Source organism: Alternaria hordeiaustralica (genome assembly GCF_023758085.1).
Source record: "Alternaria hordeiaustralica strain BMP 2776 chromosome Unknown scaffold_6, whole genome shotgun sequence".
Lineage (NCBI taxonomy): Eukaryota > Fungi > Ascomycota > Dothideomycetes > Pleosporales > Pleosporaceae > Alternaria > Alternaria hordeiaustralica.
In genome coordinates, this window is record NW_026056778.1 from 470,452 (window position 1) to 483,807 (window position 13,356).

General features: G+C 52.8%; 6 protein-coding genes across 6 annotated transcripts; 2 read left to right on the forward strand and 4 right to left on the reverse strand.

The window, feature by feature from the left end:
* Positions 1-927: 927 nt before the first annotated feature.
* Positions 928-2,130, forward strand: J4E84_004045 (uncharacterized protein; the record flags this gene model as incomplete). Its single annotated transcript, XM_049386654.1, has 1 exon — positions 928-2,130. One exon carries the CDS (start codon positions 928-930, stop codon positions 2,128-2,130), a length of 1,203 nt encoding a protein of 400 aa, XP_049245424.1.
* Positions 2,131-2,950: 820 nt separating this feature from the next.
* Positions 2,951-4,135, forward strand: J4E84_004046 (uncharacterized protein; the record flags this gene model as incomplete). Its single annotated transcript, XM_049386655.1, has 1 exon — positions 2,951-4,135. The coding sequence occupies one exon, from the start codon at positions 2,951-2,953 to the stop codon at positions 4,133-4,135; it is 1,185 nt and encodes a 394-aa protein (XP_049245425.1).
* A 1,819-nt stretch (positions 4,136-5,954) lies between these two features.
* J4E84_004047 (uncharacterized protein) lies at positions 5,955-6,929 on the reverse strand (the record flags this gene model as incomplete). Its single annotated transcript, XM_049386656.1, has 3 exons — positions 5,955-6,203; positions 6,266-6,696; positions 6,755-6,929. 3 exons carry the CDS (start codon positions 6,927-6,929, stop codon positions 5,955-5,957), a joined length of 855 nt encoding a protein of 284 aa, XP_049245426.1.
* Positions 6,930-7,558: 629 nt separating this feature from the next.
* On the reverse strand, positions 7,559-10,237 carry J4E84_004048 (uncharacterized protein; the record flags this gene model as incomplete). The annotated part of the gene is made up of 1 exon (XM_049386657.1): positions 7,559-10,237. One exon carries the CDS (start codon positions 10,235-10,237, stop codon positions 7,559-7,561), a length of 2,679 nt encoding a protein of 892 aa, XP_049245427.1.
* Positions 10,238-10,820: 583 nt separating this feature from the next.
* On the reverse strand, positions 10,821-11,537 carry J4E84_004049 (uncharacterized protein; the record flags this gene model as incomplete). The annotated part of the gene is made up of 1 exon (XM_049386658.1): positions 10,821-11,537. The coding sequence occupies one exon, from the start codon at positions 11,535-11,537 to the stop codon at positions 10,821-10,823; it is 717 nt and encodes a 238-aa protein (XP_049245428.1).
* A 1,032-nt stretch (positions 11,538-12,569) lies between these two features.
* On the reverse strand, positions 12,570-13,338 carry J4E84_004050 (uncharacterized protein; the record flags this gene model as incomplete). Its single annotated transcript, XM_049386659.1, has 2 exons — positions 12,570-12,769; positions 12,831-13,338. 2 exons carry the CDS (start codon positions 13,336-13,338, stop codon positions 12,570-12,572), a joined length of 708 nt encoding a protein of 235 aa, XP_049245429.1.
* Positions 13,339-13,356: the final 18 nt, after the last annotated feature.

Genomic DNA, 13,356 nt, shown 5'->3' on the forward strand with positions numbered 1-13,356 from the left:
AAACACCTACGCACACTCATTCAACGTATAACGCCATCACACTATATACCTTCAACGCAACTTATTTATTGGACTCGAACTTGCCGTTCCCGGTCATCTTGGATCTGGCACGGCGTTTACGGTGCTTTTCTTTCACAATGCCTTACGACATGCGCGCCGATCTCTGCTTTCTTGGCTAAAGTCGTTGGCAATGCTGGATACCCAGTCTTCGACTCAAGGGCAGGACACCAGAGCATGTAAAGATTGGACTCTTTACAGGAAATACTATTATTGTTTATTGCGGCGGTGACGGATACACGGGCTTCTGCCGGGCTCTAATGTGGGCATGACTTTCGGGCATGCGCTTCAGCCACCTTGGATAATCGGACTATTTTGGCTGAGTTATGAGGTACTATGATCATGGACGGACTGTTGTATAGTAATGTAGCCAGGCTAGGAAGAACCTTTAGGTAACAGTATAATCATAACACAGCCAAGAATGCTGAACACCCTGTCATATTGATAGTGCCTGCAAGAGCGTGCAATCAGACCTGTGGCTTGCACCTTCCCCCACTTCACTGCCACATTGGACCCCGTTTTCGCCTCGGCAATAATTGCCAACTTTTCTGCATCACACCTCCACAGCCTTTCGGTCCGTCCCCATACGCGCCTGCTTAAGGTGAAGCAGTCCGGCTATGTAGTACTAACCAAGAAAAGGATTGTACGCGATGACGTCATCATACAGCTGTTACGCGCGTGCGCCTTGGAGCAGAGATCACATGCACACAGCCACACGCTGATAGTGCAGTCAACGATCTACAGTAGCTAGCACTTTCACTCCATCTGAGAACGTATCCGACCTCTTTCATCGGTTCTGAGGTCTCCCCAAACGATACTCCCACTAGCAGCTGAAGTTCGGGATCGGACCATAAGGCAAAAGCGGTAAACATGGCGCAGCAACTGCAGCCAGCATGGCCTTCACAACGACCGCAATACCATGATACGATCCTCACCATCACTAGCAGCAGCTGTGCGGATCCATACGTACTCTGGGACAAAGGCACGTACTACATGACCTTCACCTGTGGCGGCCACATTGAGATCTGGTCCGCGGACTCACTCTTCGACTTTGAGAAGAAGTGCAAGAAGAACGTAATTTGGCGTCCTCCGCCAGACCAGCCTTACTCCGCCGACTTATGGGCACCTGAACTGCATTCCATCCACGGTCGCTGGTATGTCTACTTCGCGGCCGACGACCCCAAGCATGGCAACAAGTCGCATCGCATGTTTGTCCTCGCAGGACCACCCTCAGAAGAAGACCCTCTGGAGCCAAGTAAATGGAATTTCTTCGGCCGACTAGGCGGTCTCCCCGAAGAGCAATGGGCAATCGACGGTACAGTCGTCACACTAGGCGGCTCTATGCTCTTCGTCTACTCGGGCTGGCCCCTCGGTACCCACGCCGACGAGTCGCGTCAAGAAATCTTCATCATCGAAATGATCTCACCGACAGAATGTACAGGCCACCCGATCCGCATCAGCACGCCAGACCTGCAATTCGAGTTCTCAGGCACCAGCGGCATAAATGAGGGCCCGCAGTTCCTCTGCTCACCGGACGGCCGCTGGATGGGTCTTGTGTACAGTTGCGCGGGAAGCTGGACACATGAGTACAAAATGAACATCCTGTACTACACCGGCGGCCACCCGCTCGACCCACACTCCTGGGCCAAATCTAACAAACCCCTTCTCAAAGCCGCTCGCGACGACTCTCCGCCTTATGGTCCAGGTCACGGCAACTTCGTCCTAGTCAACGGGCCCGGCGGTCCAGAGGTCTGGGGCTGCTTCCACGCCACGGATGCGAAAACCGGGTGGGAAGGTCGTAAAGCCCGCATCATGCGCGTGGGATGGGGTCAAGGAGGTCCGTTCATGGGCTCGGGCGAGTGTGGGAGATGCTGCGGTGAAGTTGAGCATTTCATCCAAGGTTGTCCTGGTGGTACTTGTGGTGGTCAGGGTCATTGTGGTGGGGAGGGCGGTGCAGGTGGGGGATTCATGCAGCCGGGACATCAGGGCGGGAACTCGACGGATGATATTAAGAGAGAAGTTAAGAATTTGATCAAGGGTGGGAAGGGGCTTGTTAGTAAGTTTCTCAAGTAGGAGTAGGGGACGGGGATGAGTGGAGATGGCATGGTGTGATGGTGTTGAGGCGTATGAGGATCTGCGGTCCTCCTCGTGCTCACGGACTTGGGATGTAGTAGTATTATGCAGATTGAGAAGTGGTTTTCAGTATCTAGACTGATAAAACGATGCTTGTGTGAAACCTGAAGAAGCTGGTGTTCCCGTGCCAGAAGATGACATACATACCATCAGTACCTAGATGATCACTTTTCACTTGCGCTCAATCAAAATTTGATTATCTATATGCAGCCATGCATCCAATTGATGTCAATTGCGGGACGACTTCGACTCCGCTTCCGCAGCTTGTGGATATGCGGAGTATCTCTTGGTAGTGGAGTACCACCGAAGCCGCCGCACAAGGAACCACGGAATGCCGCTAAGAGAGAGTTGGCGTCGGCCGAGGAGTGGTCCGACTACAGCGGCAGCAGGATGCGGCAACTCTAAAACCACGCGTAGATGTAGCGCAATGTAGTAACTTGGGCGCTTTCATACCACGTCTAATCTCGTCGTCCTTGTTAGTCCGCGTTCCGAGTTCGGAATACGGACGTTCCGCAGCCGATGGCTATACGATCTATACGGCGGACCGAGTGGGTTCATCCCCGTCAGGTTGGGGAGACGATGCCATTGTTAAATCTAGAAAGTACAAGTACTGCTCGTCTGGTTGTTGAATCCATCATTCACAGTTCGAGCATCTAGTCTACAAGTAAACTCATACTACGTCTTCACAACCGACCTCACCACGATACGGCCACATCACGATATACCATCCAAGCCTCCTCCTTTACCCCCTCCCATCACCATGGCCAAAGTCCAAGGAACATGCGACCCCCGCTTCGCCAAAGTCAAGTCCGTCTTCCAATCCTACCTCGACTCGGGAGAAGAGCTGGGCGCCTCCATCTGCGTCAATCTTGACGGGAAAGAAGTCGTCGATCTCTGGGGCGGCTACGCAGATGAAGCCCGAACACGGCCGTGGGACAAAGACACTATAACATGTATTTGGTCGTCTAGCAAGACTATCTGCGCGCTGGCGGCTCTCGTGTGTATCGACCGGGGTCTTCTGGATCCGAACGAGAAGGTGTGCAAGTACTGGCCTGAATTCGCTGCGAATGGGAAAGAAGGTGTGGAAGTTCGTCACTTTCTTTCGCATGCGAGTGGATTGAGTGGGTGGGAGGAGCCCGTTACAATCGAGGATGTGTGCAATGTGGAGAAGAGTACGAAGTTGTTGGAGCAACAGGCGCCGTGGTGGGAACCCGGTACTGCGAGCGGCTACCACGGACTCACAATGGGCCATCTCCTCGGCGAGTTGATCCGTCGGGTAACCGGGAAGCCGATGCAAGAGTTCATCGCTGAGGAACTCTCTCGTCCACTCGCGGCGGACTTTCAACTTGGTGTTCCGGAGAAGGAGTGGCACAGAGTCGCCAATATTATTCCCCCACCACAACACCAAGAGAATATGGAGGGCATGGCCCTTGACACAAAAAGCCTCATGTTCAAATCTATGGGCATAAACCCCGGCATGGACGCTGACTGGGCCAACCAACCAGTCTGGAGGGGTTCAGTTGTTGGTGCGGCAAACGGATACAGCAATGCGCGCGCTCTCGTTCGTCTCATGTCCGTCATCTCCTTGGAAAACCCTTCTTTTCTCTCTGGCAAGACTCTTGATCAGATTTTCTCGACGCAGCAACACAAGGAGAAGGACCTCGTTATTCCGATGAATGTCCGTCTTGGACTGGGATTTGGGCTGCCAGCTGAAGGAAGCATAATGGCTGATCTGCCACTGGGACGGGCGGCGACTTGGGGTGGTTGGGGCGGAAGCCGGGTTATCGCTGACGCGGATAGAAAGATGACGTTTGGATATGTTATGAACAAGATGGATGCAGCCGGGTTGGGGCAGACGAATGAGAATGGCAAGGGTGGTATGGGCAATCCGAGAACGTCGAAGTTTATCGCAACGGTTTATGAGGCGTTGGGTATCGTGGCTTGAGAACGCATCTCTCGATCTAGTGGATGTCGGTGCCTTGCTTCTCGGAGCTTTGCCGCTGTTGCTGTTGATTGACCACTTGTTTTGGCCATTCCATCCATTCGGCCCAGTAGGATCCTAGAAAGTCATCTACTACACCTACTATGCTCGTACCGCAACCTGCCGTCCACCAACCTGTGTGAAGCTGTTCTAACAGTGCGCCAAAGTAAGCAAAGATGAGTAAAGCTAGTGGCTGCCGTTGTTGCTGCAACTTGAAGTATTCTTTCGGTACTAAAGATAACCAAACGAACGGCTGTTTCAATAGCGACAAAAGCCGTGAGTTAGTAAAAGTGTCAAGCAGACCTGGAGAGCAAGATTTAGCAACTTACAGCAGACCAACTACCGTTATATCCCCATTCCTCCTGTTGATATTCCCAGGTTTTCCGGAAATGAAGGACCCATGCACTCATCTTCCTCAACAGATACAGCGTCTCGTCGTATATTGCCTTATTTCCATCGTCAGCCCACGTTTGCTTGATGCGCACCACGTGCTGATCATCCGGTCCCGGCTGCTTGTCGGGATCCATATCATCCCAGTCCTTTAGATGGAGAGTTGATCGCAAAGGGCCCTCTTTGAGATGTTCGTAGATAGGGCCTATCACAGCCTGAATACCGCGCACAAGAGGTATCCATTCTGCACCCAAAATACGCGATGTCCGTATTGATAGGCTATCGTTGGTACTGTCGTTATCTTGCTGTTTGTCCGCGTTGGCATCTGAAAGTTTGGAAAAGGTACAGAAAGCGTAGAAGAACATTAGCGTTGAAGTAGCAAAGAGTGCTTCGGCGTTGTGCGGGCCAATCGTGTCGATATCTGCTCTAAAGCCGCTGAGAGCGACGGTGTGATGATGCGCTGCGATGTGGAGATTTGCGCGTCTGTCGTCAGGATTGAGATACGCAACGTGTAAAGCGGAGAGACTGATGAGACAGTGCATCATATATGCATGTTTGTATGCTATTTCTGGGAAGACCACCTGCCACAGCTGGGTGACTGCCGGCACGCCGGGTAGTATGGAAAGACTGGTGGCCATTGTCCAGTGATGCAATAGGGACATGTCTTTCAGAGAGAATGAGGGGATGATCTGGGTTTCCGAACATGGTGTGCTCGCTGCGAAAGGGTCGTTCTGAGGCGACGCTAGCTGGAATGCGTTCGGAGTTGCCGGTGTTTGAGCACGAGAAGACGCGTGTTCAATCGAACTTTTGGCGCGCACGGGAATGTGTTCTGGGTATACACAGGCAACCTCATGCCTCACGCAATGCGAACATCGCGGTTTTGCTTCGTCGCACTATCGCGCGTCAGAACGTAGGTTGTAGTACGACGTGCTTCGTACCTTGATCCGGCGGCGTTTGCACGTGGCACAGCCCGTCCGCGATTTCGAGTGCGCTTTTCTTTTCAGGGCCATTGGAATTGGCCAATTGCATCAAGGGATTGATATTATAGGCGAGGAAAAAGTAGTAGAGAGGCTTTGCGGACAACAGCAACGCGAACGAGAAACGAAGAACGAGATACGAGGAAGCTAGAAACGGGTTGGTGCTAACCCGATGTGTGAACCTCGGCCCACTCGGCGAGCGAAACTTTCCATCCCGGCGACTTCCCCTAAACACCACAACAGCAGATTGAAGATGCACGCACTGATGTCTATCAAAAATTCAATGCGATTTCTAGATACACAAGGTCGTCATAGTCGTAGAATACCTAAACGCCGTAATCATGCCACGCCAAACCCAAACGCGATACCAACGCCCGTAACATTATCTAAACTACAATGAGACAGCAACATTTCCTTTACGCCCTCTCATACAATCCAATAATCTCACTATCCAACTTCTTCACCGCCCGGTGATTCGTTCCGAACACGTCATCTGCGCGTACAAAGTGGAACAAGACCTGCACCAAGAACATGGGCAGCGTATCGAAAACATACATGTACACCTCATGCGAAGCCAGATACCCACTATGACCCTGTCCAAACTCGATGACACGGAAGATGCAGCGAGCGATAATGACAACGGCTGCGATGGCAAGGAGTTTGTACTGCCATGAATTAGTACATCGTTCGTCGACGAAGGAGATGAGAAGAAGGAAAAGCAACTTACCAAAGTCGGCCACGCATACTTCCCATACTTCGGCACCGTATATCTCTCAGGCGCACTCCTCATTCTGAAGTAAAAGATGGCACTAACAACGACAAAGAAGCCGAAGAACGCCAACTGCACAAACAATCCCAGCAGCATTATCTTCTGTCCCATATCCGCCATGTCCGCCTGCGCCATCATGCCGCCACCGCCAGACTGCATGAGAAACGCAACGACGTCGCCGCATACGAATATCTTGGTTACCAAGGTAGGTCGGATAACGGAGGCGTGTTCGGCGTTTACGAAGACGACGAGGCGGCCGTAGATCATGTAGATTGTTGCGGCGTAGAGGGAGGGCGGGAGGATGATGAAGAGGGATTGCATGATGTAGGGCATTAGTTCGGAGGGGGATTGCGCGGAGAGATAGCGGGCTGCGTAGCCGATTGTCATCACTGATTGAAGATTGTTAGCGGGGTGGGCTGTTAAAGGACGAGAGAAGGAGAGACGTACTTATTGATCCGATTACAAAGGCTGTATAGAACCAGGCGCGGCCTCGAATCATTTGGAAAAGGTGGTAGATTGTGCTTAGGCCGAAGAGAACAGCAAAGAGGATGGCGCCGACCTTGCTGGGCTCGTAGGGAAAGAGAGCGTACGCATCTTTGTCCGTTGATGTGTCGCCTGCCATTGTGATGCTTCGGGGACAAAGTATGGCTGAAGACGCCTAAAAAGGTCGACGCAGGGAGACAAGGAGTACGCCGTTCCGCAGCACACGAGCAGTTGTCGTAAACGAATGTAGGAGAACTGGAAGTATGTGTTGAAAAGCGACAGGAAGAAGACGAACGCAATGAATGTGTGGCTTGTAAAATCCATCATCACAGACATCATTCCTCCTTATACAACTGAGCCCATCGCAAGCTGCACCCAAAAGCGCAAGAAACCCATGTAGTGATCCACTCCGAGACGAATACGCGGATAGCCCTACGAGACGGAGGCTATGCACTCAGGAACGAGATGCGGGTACCCACTTCGCGTACCCTGAAACCCCTGCATCGCCCGCCCGTTACACTAGATCCGGCGCTACGACGATACGATATACGATGCACGTCTAGAAGATTGTATGCTTGGGTTGAGATTTCTATTCGATACCTCTAAGCCCTCCATGTGACGTTGTCACACCTGCGCCATGTGCCGGAAGTACCGGTAAAAAATTGGCACGCGGCCATGCTATCATGTTCCTCCACCACCCTATTACCGCCCTTCATTACCCTCTCTTCCGTCCCAGTCGTGTCAAAAAGCCTTCAATTATCCTTGCCTCTAAGTCGCGGCTGACTGCTGAGGTCGCCAGTGCGCATCGTCTATTTCCGCTTGCGTGAGCCCGGCGAAGGCAGCCGCATATTTGCTTGCAAGCCACTGCTCCACATGCGACATGGTCGAGTCCACCACAATTGAGGGCTGGCTTGGGGTATCATCTTCCGGAAGTGATTCTGTGTGTTCTTCATGGCTGTTGTGGTCCTTGGGCTCCTCTTCATCCACCGGTGGTTGCGATGGCGCAGAAGCGTGAAGACTCGCAGGAGGCGGCGAACCGTCCTCATGACTGTGGTGATATTCGGGTGCCTCTTCGTCCACCGGCGGTTGCGATTGCGCAGGAGCGTGAGAACTCGCAGGTGGCTGCGAGCTGGCCTCGCGACTGTGGTGGGGTTCGGGAGCCTCCTCATCCATCGGCATCCTTGTTTGCGCAAAGGAGTGAGGGTCGACAGTTTGTGCGCTCTCTGTGGTGGAGCCTTCGTTCCTTGCGCTGGGCGCAGGAGTTGATTTTGCACCAGCAGCGTCTTCGCATGGCGCGAGGTCGCTGGATTTCTTCTTCTCTACCGGATGCTCCGATTGCGCAATATCTTGAGGCTCCGCAGGCAGTACCGTCTCCTTAATCGGACTGCTGTTCTCTATGCCAGATGTGGAAGTCGATCCCGCACCCGCAGCATCTTTAGATGGTGTAAAGTCCCCGGATGCCCCCTTATCCACCGGACCTTCTTGTTCCGCAACATGCTGAGAATCTACAGGCTGTACTGTCTCCTTGGTGGAATTGCTCTCCTCCGTGCCTGACGTGGAAGTCGATCCTGCGCCCGCCACGTCCTTAGACAGCTTCAGATCCTTGAGACTCTCTTGATGAACTGGTGGTTCTGATTGCATAGTCGTGTGATGGCTCACAGGCCGTACGGTCTCCTTGATAGACTCACTGTTCTCTGTGCCTAATGTGGGAGTCGATGCCGCGCCGGCAACAACCTTGGACGGCTTTGAGTCCTTGAATTGCTCTTGCCTTACGGGTGGTTCTAATTGCGCAAGAATGTGATGGCTCGCAGATTGTGCGCTCTCTTGAATGGGTTTACGGTTCTCCGTGGCAGTTGCGGTACGCGGTCGCGTGTCGACAGCATTCGTAGACGGAGCGGCTTCTTGAGGAGGGTTGCGCCCCGTGTCATTCTCCGTAGGTTTGAAAAGCGCTGACCAGGATGTAGGCTGCCCGCAAGCGGGGCTGTTGTGTTCTTTGATTGATTCGGCGCTGCCCTCACCTGGTATCAGAGCAGACAATCTCGTTATTTTAGATCTGAGATAGTCCGCCCGTACCTCTCTCGATTTCACTTCAGCTCTTGCCCTGTCCAACTGTGCATCGGTAACAGCAGTTGCATAGCCTCTCTCTCTGTACGCATCTTGGATACTCTTGCGATCGTCGGTGCGCTGTTTCTGCTTCTGCTTTGGTCGCAGTTTCGCGCGCCCTTGCACCTTTGACCAGCTACCCGGGTCATTCAGAAGACTCTCCTCCATGGCCTTCTTCACGTCATCTTCACTATCGGTATGGAATGCTAGCTTTCCGGCTGACTTCCTAGCGGGTTTCGACGGCTTGGCCATCAAAACTTCGTACCTGTTGCTTGGATGCTCTTGAACCGTCTCTTGATTGGTAGGCGCTTCATCGCTAGGAACCGAATCAGCCGCAGACAAGTGGCCACCAAGGTCACCACCGTCGTTGATAACACTGCTGCCAATAACACCGTCGTTATCCTTGTCGGCGTTTCCAGTAACACTGTCACCACCGTCATCGGCCTTCGCGACAACGGATGGCGAAGACTCCTCCACCGTGATTGAGGCTGCCTGCTTAGTAGCGTCGGATTTTCCTGCCTTGCCATGTTTTTTCTCCCATCTCGATTGCTTCTTTCTTTGCTTCTTTAACTGCTCTGTTGACTGCTTCTGCTCGCTCTCCTCCTTCTCTTCCAGCGTTGAAAGGGGTGTAGGTCCACAAGGTGTAGGCGTAGTCGATAGCTCTCGAGATAAGCGCTGCTTTTTCGTTTGGGGCTCTTCCTGGGGTATAGCTTGCTCTGGGGATGTGTGTTGTTCTTGAGTTACAGACTCCTCTTGCGGTGTCGTGTCGTCCCTCTGTGGAGGTTGTTCAAGAGACACAGGAAGGTCTTGAGATGTGCACTTCTCTTGAGCAACTGGCAGCTCCTTCTCATCAGGCAGCTCCCCCGATTTGGCACCTTTACGTTTCCTCGGCTTGTTCTTCTTTTTCGGTTTCTTTTGCTCCGCTGCTACAGCTGCTACAGCTTCATCGAGGACTAATGCGTCGAAGTCCATCCCCTTCAGTAGAACACCCTGTCGAGCTTCTGTGAAGAAATATACCCAGGTAGTAATGGTTTCGATTGAGCGTGGTCGAGTAGCGTACTCTGGAAATTTGACTACATCATGGCTGTGGAAGTTCTGCACGAGGCTGTGCCATATGGATTCGCCACCAGGATGCCTCTCTTCGAGGTAATCGAACAATTTCTTTCGAGCTTTCGCGCCATCTAGGCGTAAATCGAAGATGACGTCGATGTTCTCAAGACGAAAGGAATCGATCCAGAGGAATACACTTTCGTTTGTAACCAGAGGTCTAGTATAGATCTCAAGCACCCTCATCGCGTTCCAAAGGTATTGGTCAACGTGGTCGAAATCTGGGGCTTTTATCATTCTCTGAAACGCTGCTATTCCGTCTCGCCTGACCCTTTGGCGAATCTTTGCAGGTGCCTGAGCGTATCTGTCGAACGAGGGTCTGTGCAACTTCAGAACCCCACTTACAGCGCACCACAATACTTCGAATGGTTGGAGATCGGGCCGTTTGCGAGTCAGAAAGAGGATGCAACAACGCATGTCATAATCGAGCATTGCACTCAGGTTTTGCCTAGAGTCTTGATACTCGTGGCTCATCTTCGTGGCCACGCGGAGCTCAAGATCTGGCAGCAGGCCGCGTGCCGCAAATAATGGTATGACACATTTGGTCATATGATCGGGGGGCAGCATGTAGTTGTAAAGGATGGTGTTAGGATCAGGTTTGGCCTAAGGATGAATGTACAAAGTCAGTAAATGGTTCACATACCATGCGTACATGAGGTATCACTACCTTCCATTGAACTTGGTTGTTGTTGATCTCGAAAGAAGCGTCCCAATAGCCCGTACATTGAGGATTGAAGAGTGACATGGGCATTTGACATTTCCGGATCTTTCGGTCCAGCCTTGGAAGACTAGGCAGAAGGTGGTACTTGACCATTGGGTACTATACGTTGTCCAAGTCCCTCGCATCGGCCTCTTCAATAGCCTCTGCTCTCAACTCGTAAAAGTTTAGATCTAGAAAGTCACCAGAGCCCGGAGCGGCCTGAACGACTGATGATTGTAGCTGATGAACGGACGATCCGGGAAATGGTGCAGTGGTATCCGAATCATCCCTCGGTTCCAGCGACGGGTGGGGCGGATCAGGCTCGATAGCTGATGCTTGAGGTTGCTCAGCGGTCGATTTGGGGAATGGTGGCGTGTCCGGATTATCCCTCGGGTCCAGCGATGGTTGGGGCGGATCAGGCTCGATAGCTGGTGCTTGAGGCTGCTGAGAGTCCTTGTTGGGATGCGGCTCGATGGCTCCGGCAGGTGTGCGCTGCGCCAACCTGAAGAGCGCATTGCGGTATTTCTCCTGGATCTTCAGATGGGTGAAGAAGTTGACAGGCAGTGGCCAGTAATTGTCGGCGATGTGATGGCATATAGCTCCCTCCAACCAACCCCGGTGGTCCAGTGGGACTGTTTCGAGGCAGTCCACGATAAGCTGACCTATCGGTAGCAGCTTCTGCTTAAGAACCTGAGCGTGCGTCTCGTTGTTGAGGGTCTGATTGTGGTCCTGTAGACTCTCGGGTGTCAACGCCTTCAGCTCCTTCAGGTCGTCGAGAACGGGTGACAGTATTTCGATTATTAGGCTCTTGTCGTCATATTGAATTTGCGACTCCATCTGCGCTGTGGAGCGGTCGGTATGGCAGGACACTTCTGTGGGCGATAGGAACCGATTGCGGTATAACTTGCTAAGCCTGAACGACTGGAGGACGGACAGCCTAGGGCCTGAACTGTGTATGACTGCCGGTAACGATGGGCTATGAATAATCGGTAATTCGGCGACAAAGGGAGTCACCGGACGTGGTGTTGCTGAAGACGTGGCGGCGGAAGCATCATTGCCATCCATGGTTGGCGGAAAGTCGCCTCCAGCCTCTTCGCTGCGGTAAGAGCGTTCCGAACCGAGTAGCGGCGTAGTGTCGCCTATGGCTGTTTCCTCATCAGGAGTTACCACGCGCCTACCAAAGCCCCACCTTATTCCGTGCATATCAGCGGCAGACATTAGTTCACAGCTTCGAGTGATCAGACCGAGCAGAGTGGAAAGAAAGGTCGATAGTGCGCAGGTCACGTATTTAAGCGACATTGGCTTGCTAGTTATGCGATATCGCCGGGCCACGTGGTGGGTTAAGAAGGCGCAAGTCGGAAGGAGCGGTCTGGGCGAGGGAGTCGTGGCTGTGATTGTGACAGCGTTTGTTTGCTCGACGGCCGGACTAGCAAATAGAACTGGTGGAGTCAGAACAAGCAAGCAGCGCGAGGAACGAGTTTGGGAATTCATGAAAAGTACGACAAAGAGAGAGGTAAAGGTGAGACACAAAGGACTGATATGTACAGGTCGGTTCCAGGATCATCTGAGAACAATGGAATGTATGTATACAAATAGTACAATGAGTGTGCTCAACTTCGCGGGCATGTCTCATAAAATCGTTGACTTACGCGCTCATTTCTTCGTACTGTGACGTATCGCTGGCCCTATTATAGCTTGCCTGGAAACAAGACTACCCTCCATGGTTTGGGTGGACCATCGACCTGGAGTCGTTCACAGCAGGATTGTCTAGGCCAGCTCCTAGGTCTGTCAAGGCGTCAATGAGACACCGCAGCGTGACCGTTTAGAGAAACCAACGGGACAGTGGTATGCCCTCTGCTAATCCGAGCATCATCGTCCTTCTCTCCAGCCGATGGGTATGAGCGCCGCCGCAACCTGTCCTACACCCCTCTCTGTCGCAAGCAGATTGAATTGCGCCGCCGCGTTCCTTGTGTCCTGGACTTCTAACCGTATTCCCTGGTCGTTGAGGTACTTGCGAACCGCGGGCGCGAGAGGGACGGTACTGGGGCCGGTGCCAATGATGAGTAGATCTGTCACTCGCTGTCAGTCCACGTTCGTCACTCGATCGTTGCAGGAGATTAGCAAACGCACCAGGCTTCGGATATAATAACTCCAACACTCCCCAAGCCTGCTCCTGCACTTCCCATTGTCCCTTCGCGTTCAGCAATTTGCCTGTCATTGCATCATCGCCCGTGCCTCCTCCAGCGACGGTGCCTTCTTTCCTGCCCTCGCGTAGCCAAGGCTTCCATCGATATGCCTCTCCGCCTATCAAGAGAATGCCGCATCCGCTAATGCGCATCTGGTTGTTGAGCGCGAAGCCATCGCCTGTGCACGCGTCGATGGATGTGGCGGGAGCGACGGTGTTCCGGAGGACATCGAGAGCACTGAAGTCGGTCTGCGTGTCTTCGTCGCTCTTTGGGCCGCGATCGCGCGTTCTTGGAGGTTTGGATTGGAGGAGGGCGGGGCGCGTCGTGTGCAGGCAGCGTGCCTGTCGTGCCGACGCGATCGCCGAGGGTCTGCATTTGGGTAGATTACGACATGACGTTTGGATCGTACATCTTGAGAATGCACGCGTGCACTGCAGTAGACTTCGTTCCATGGTTGTGATATGCAATTG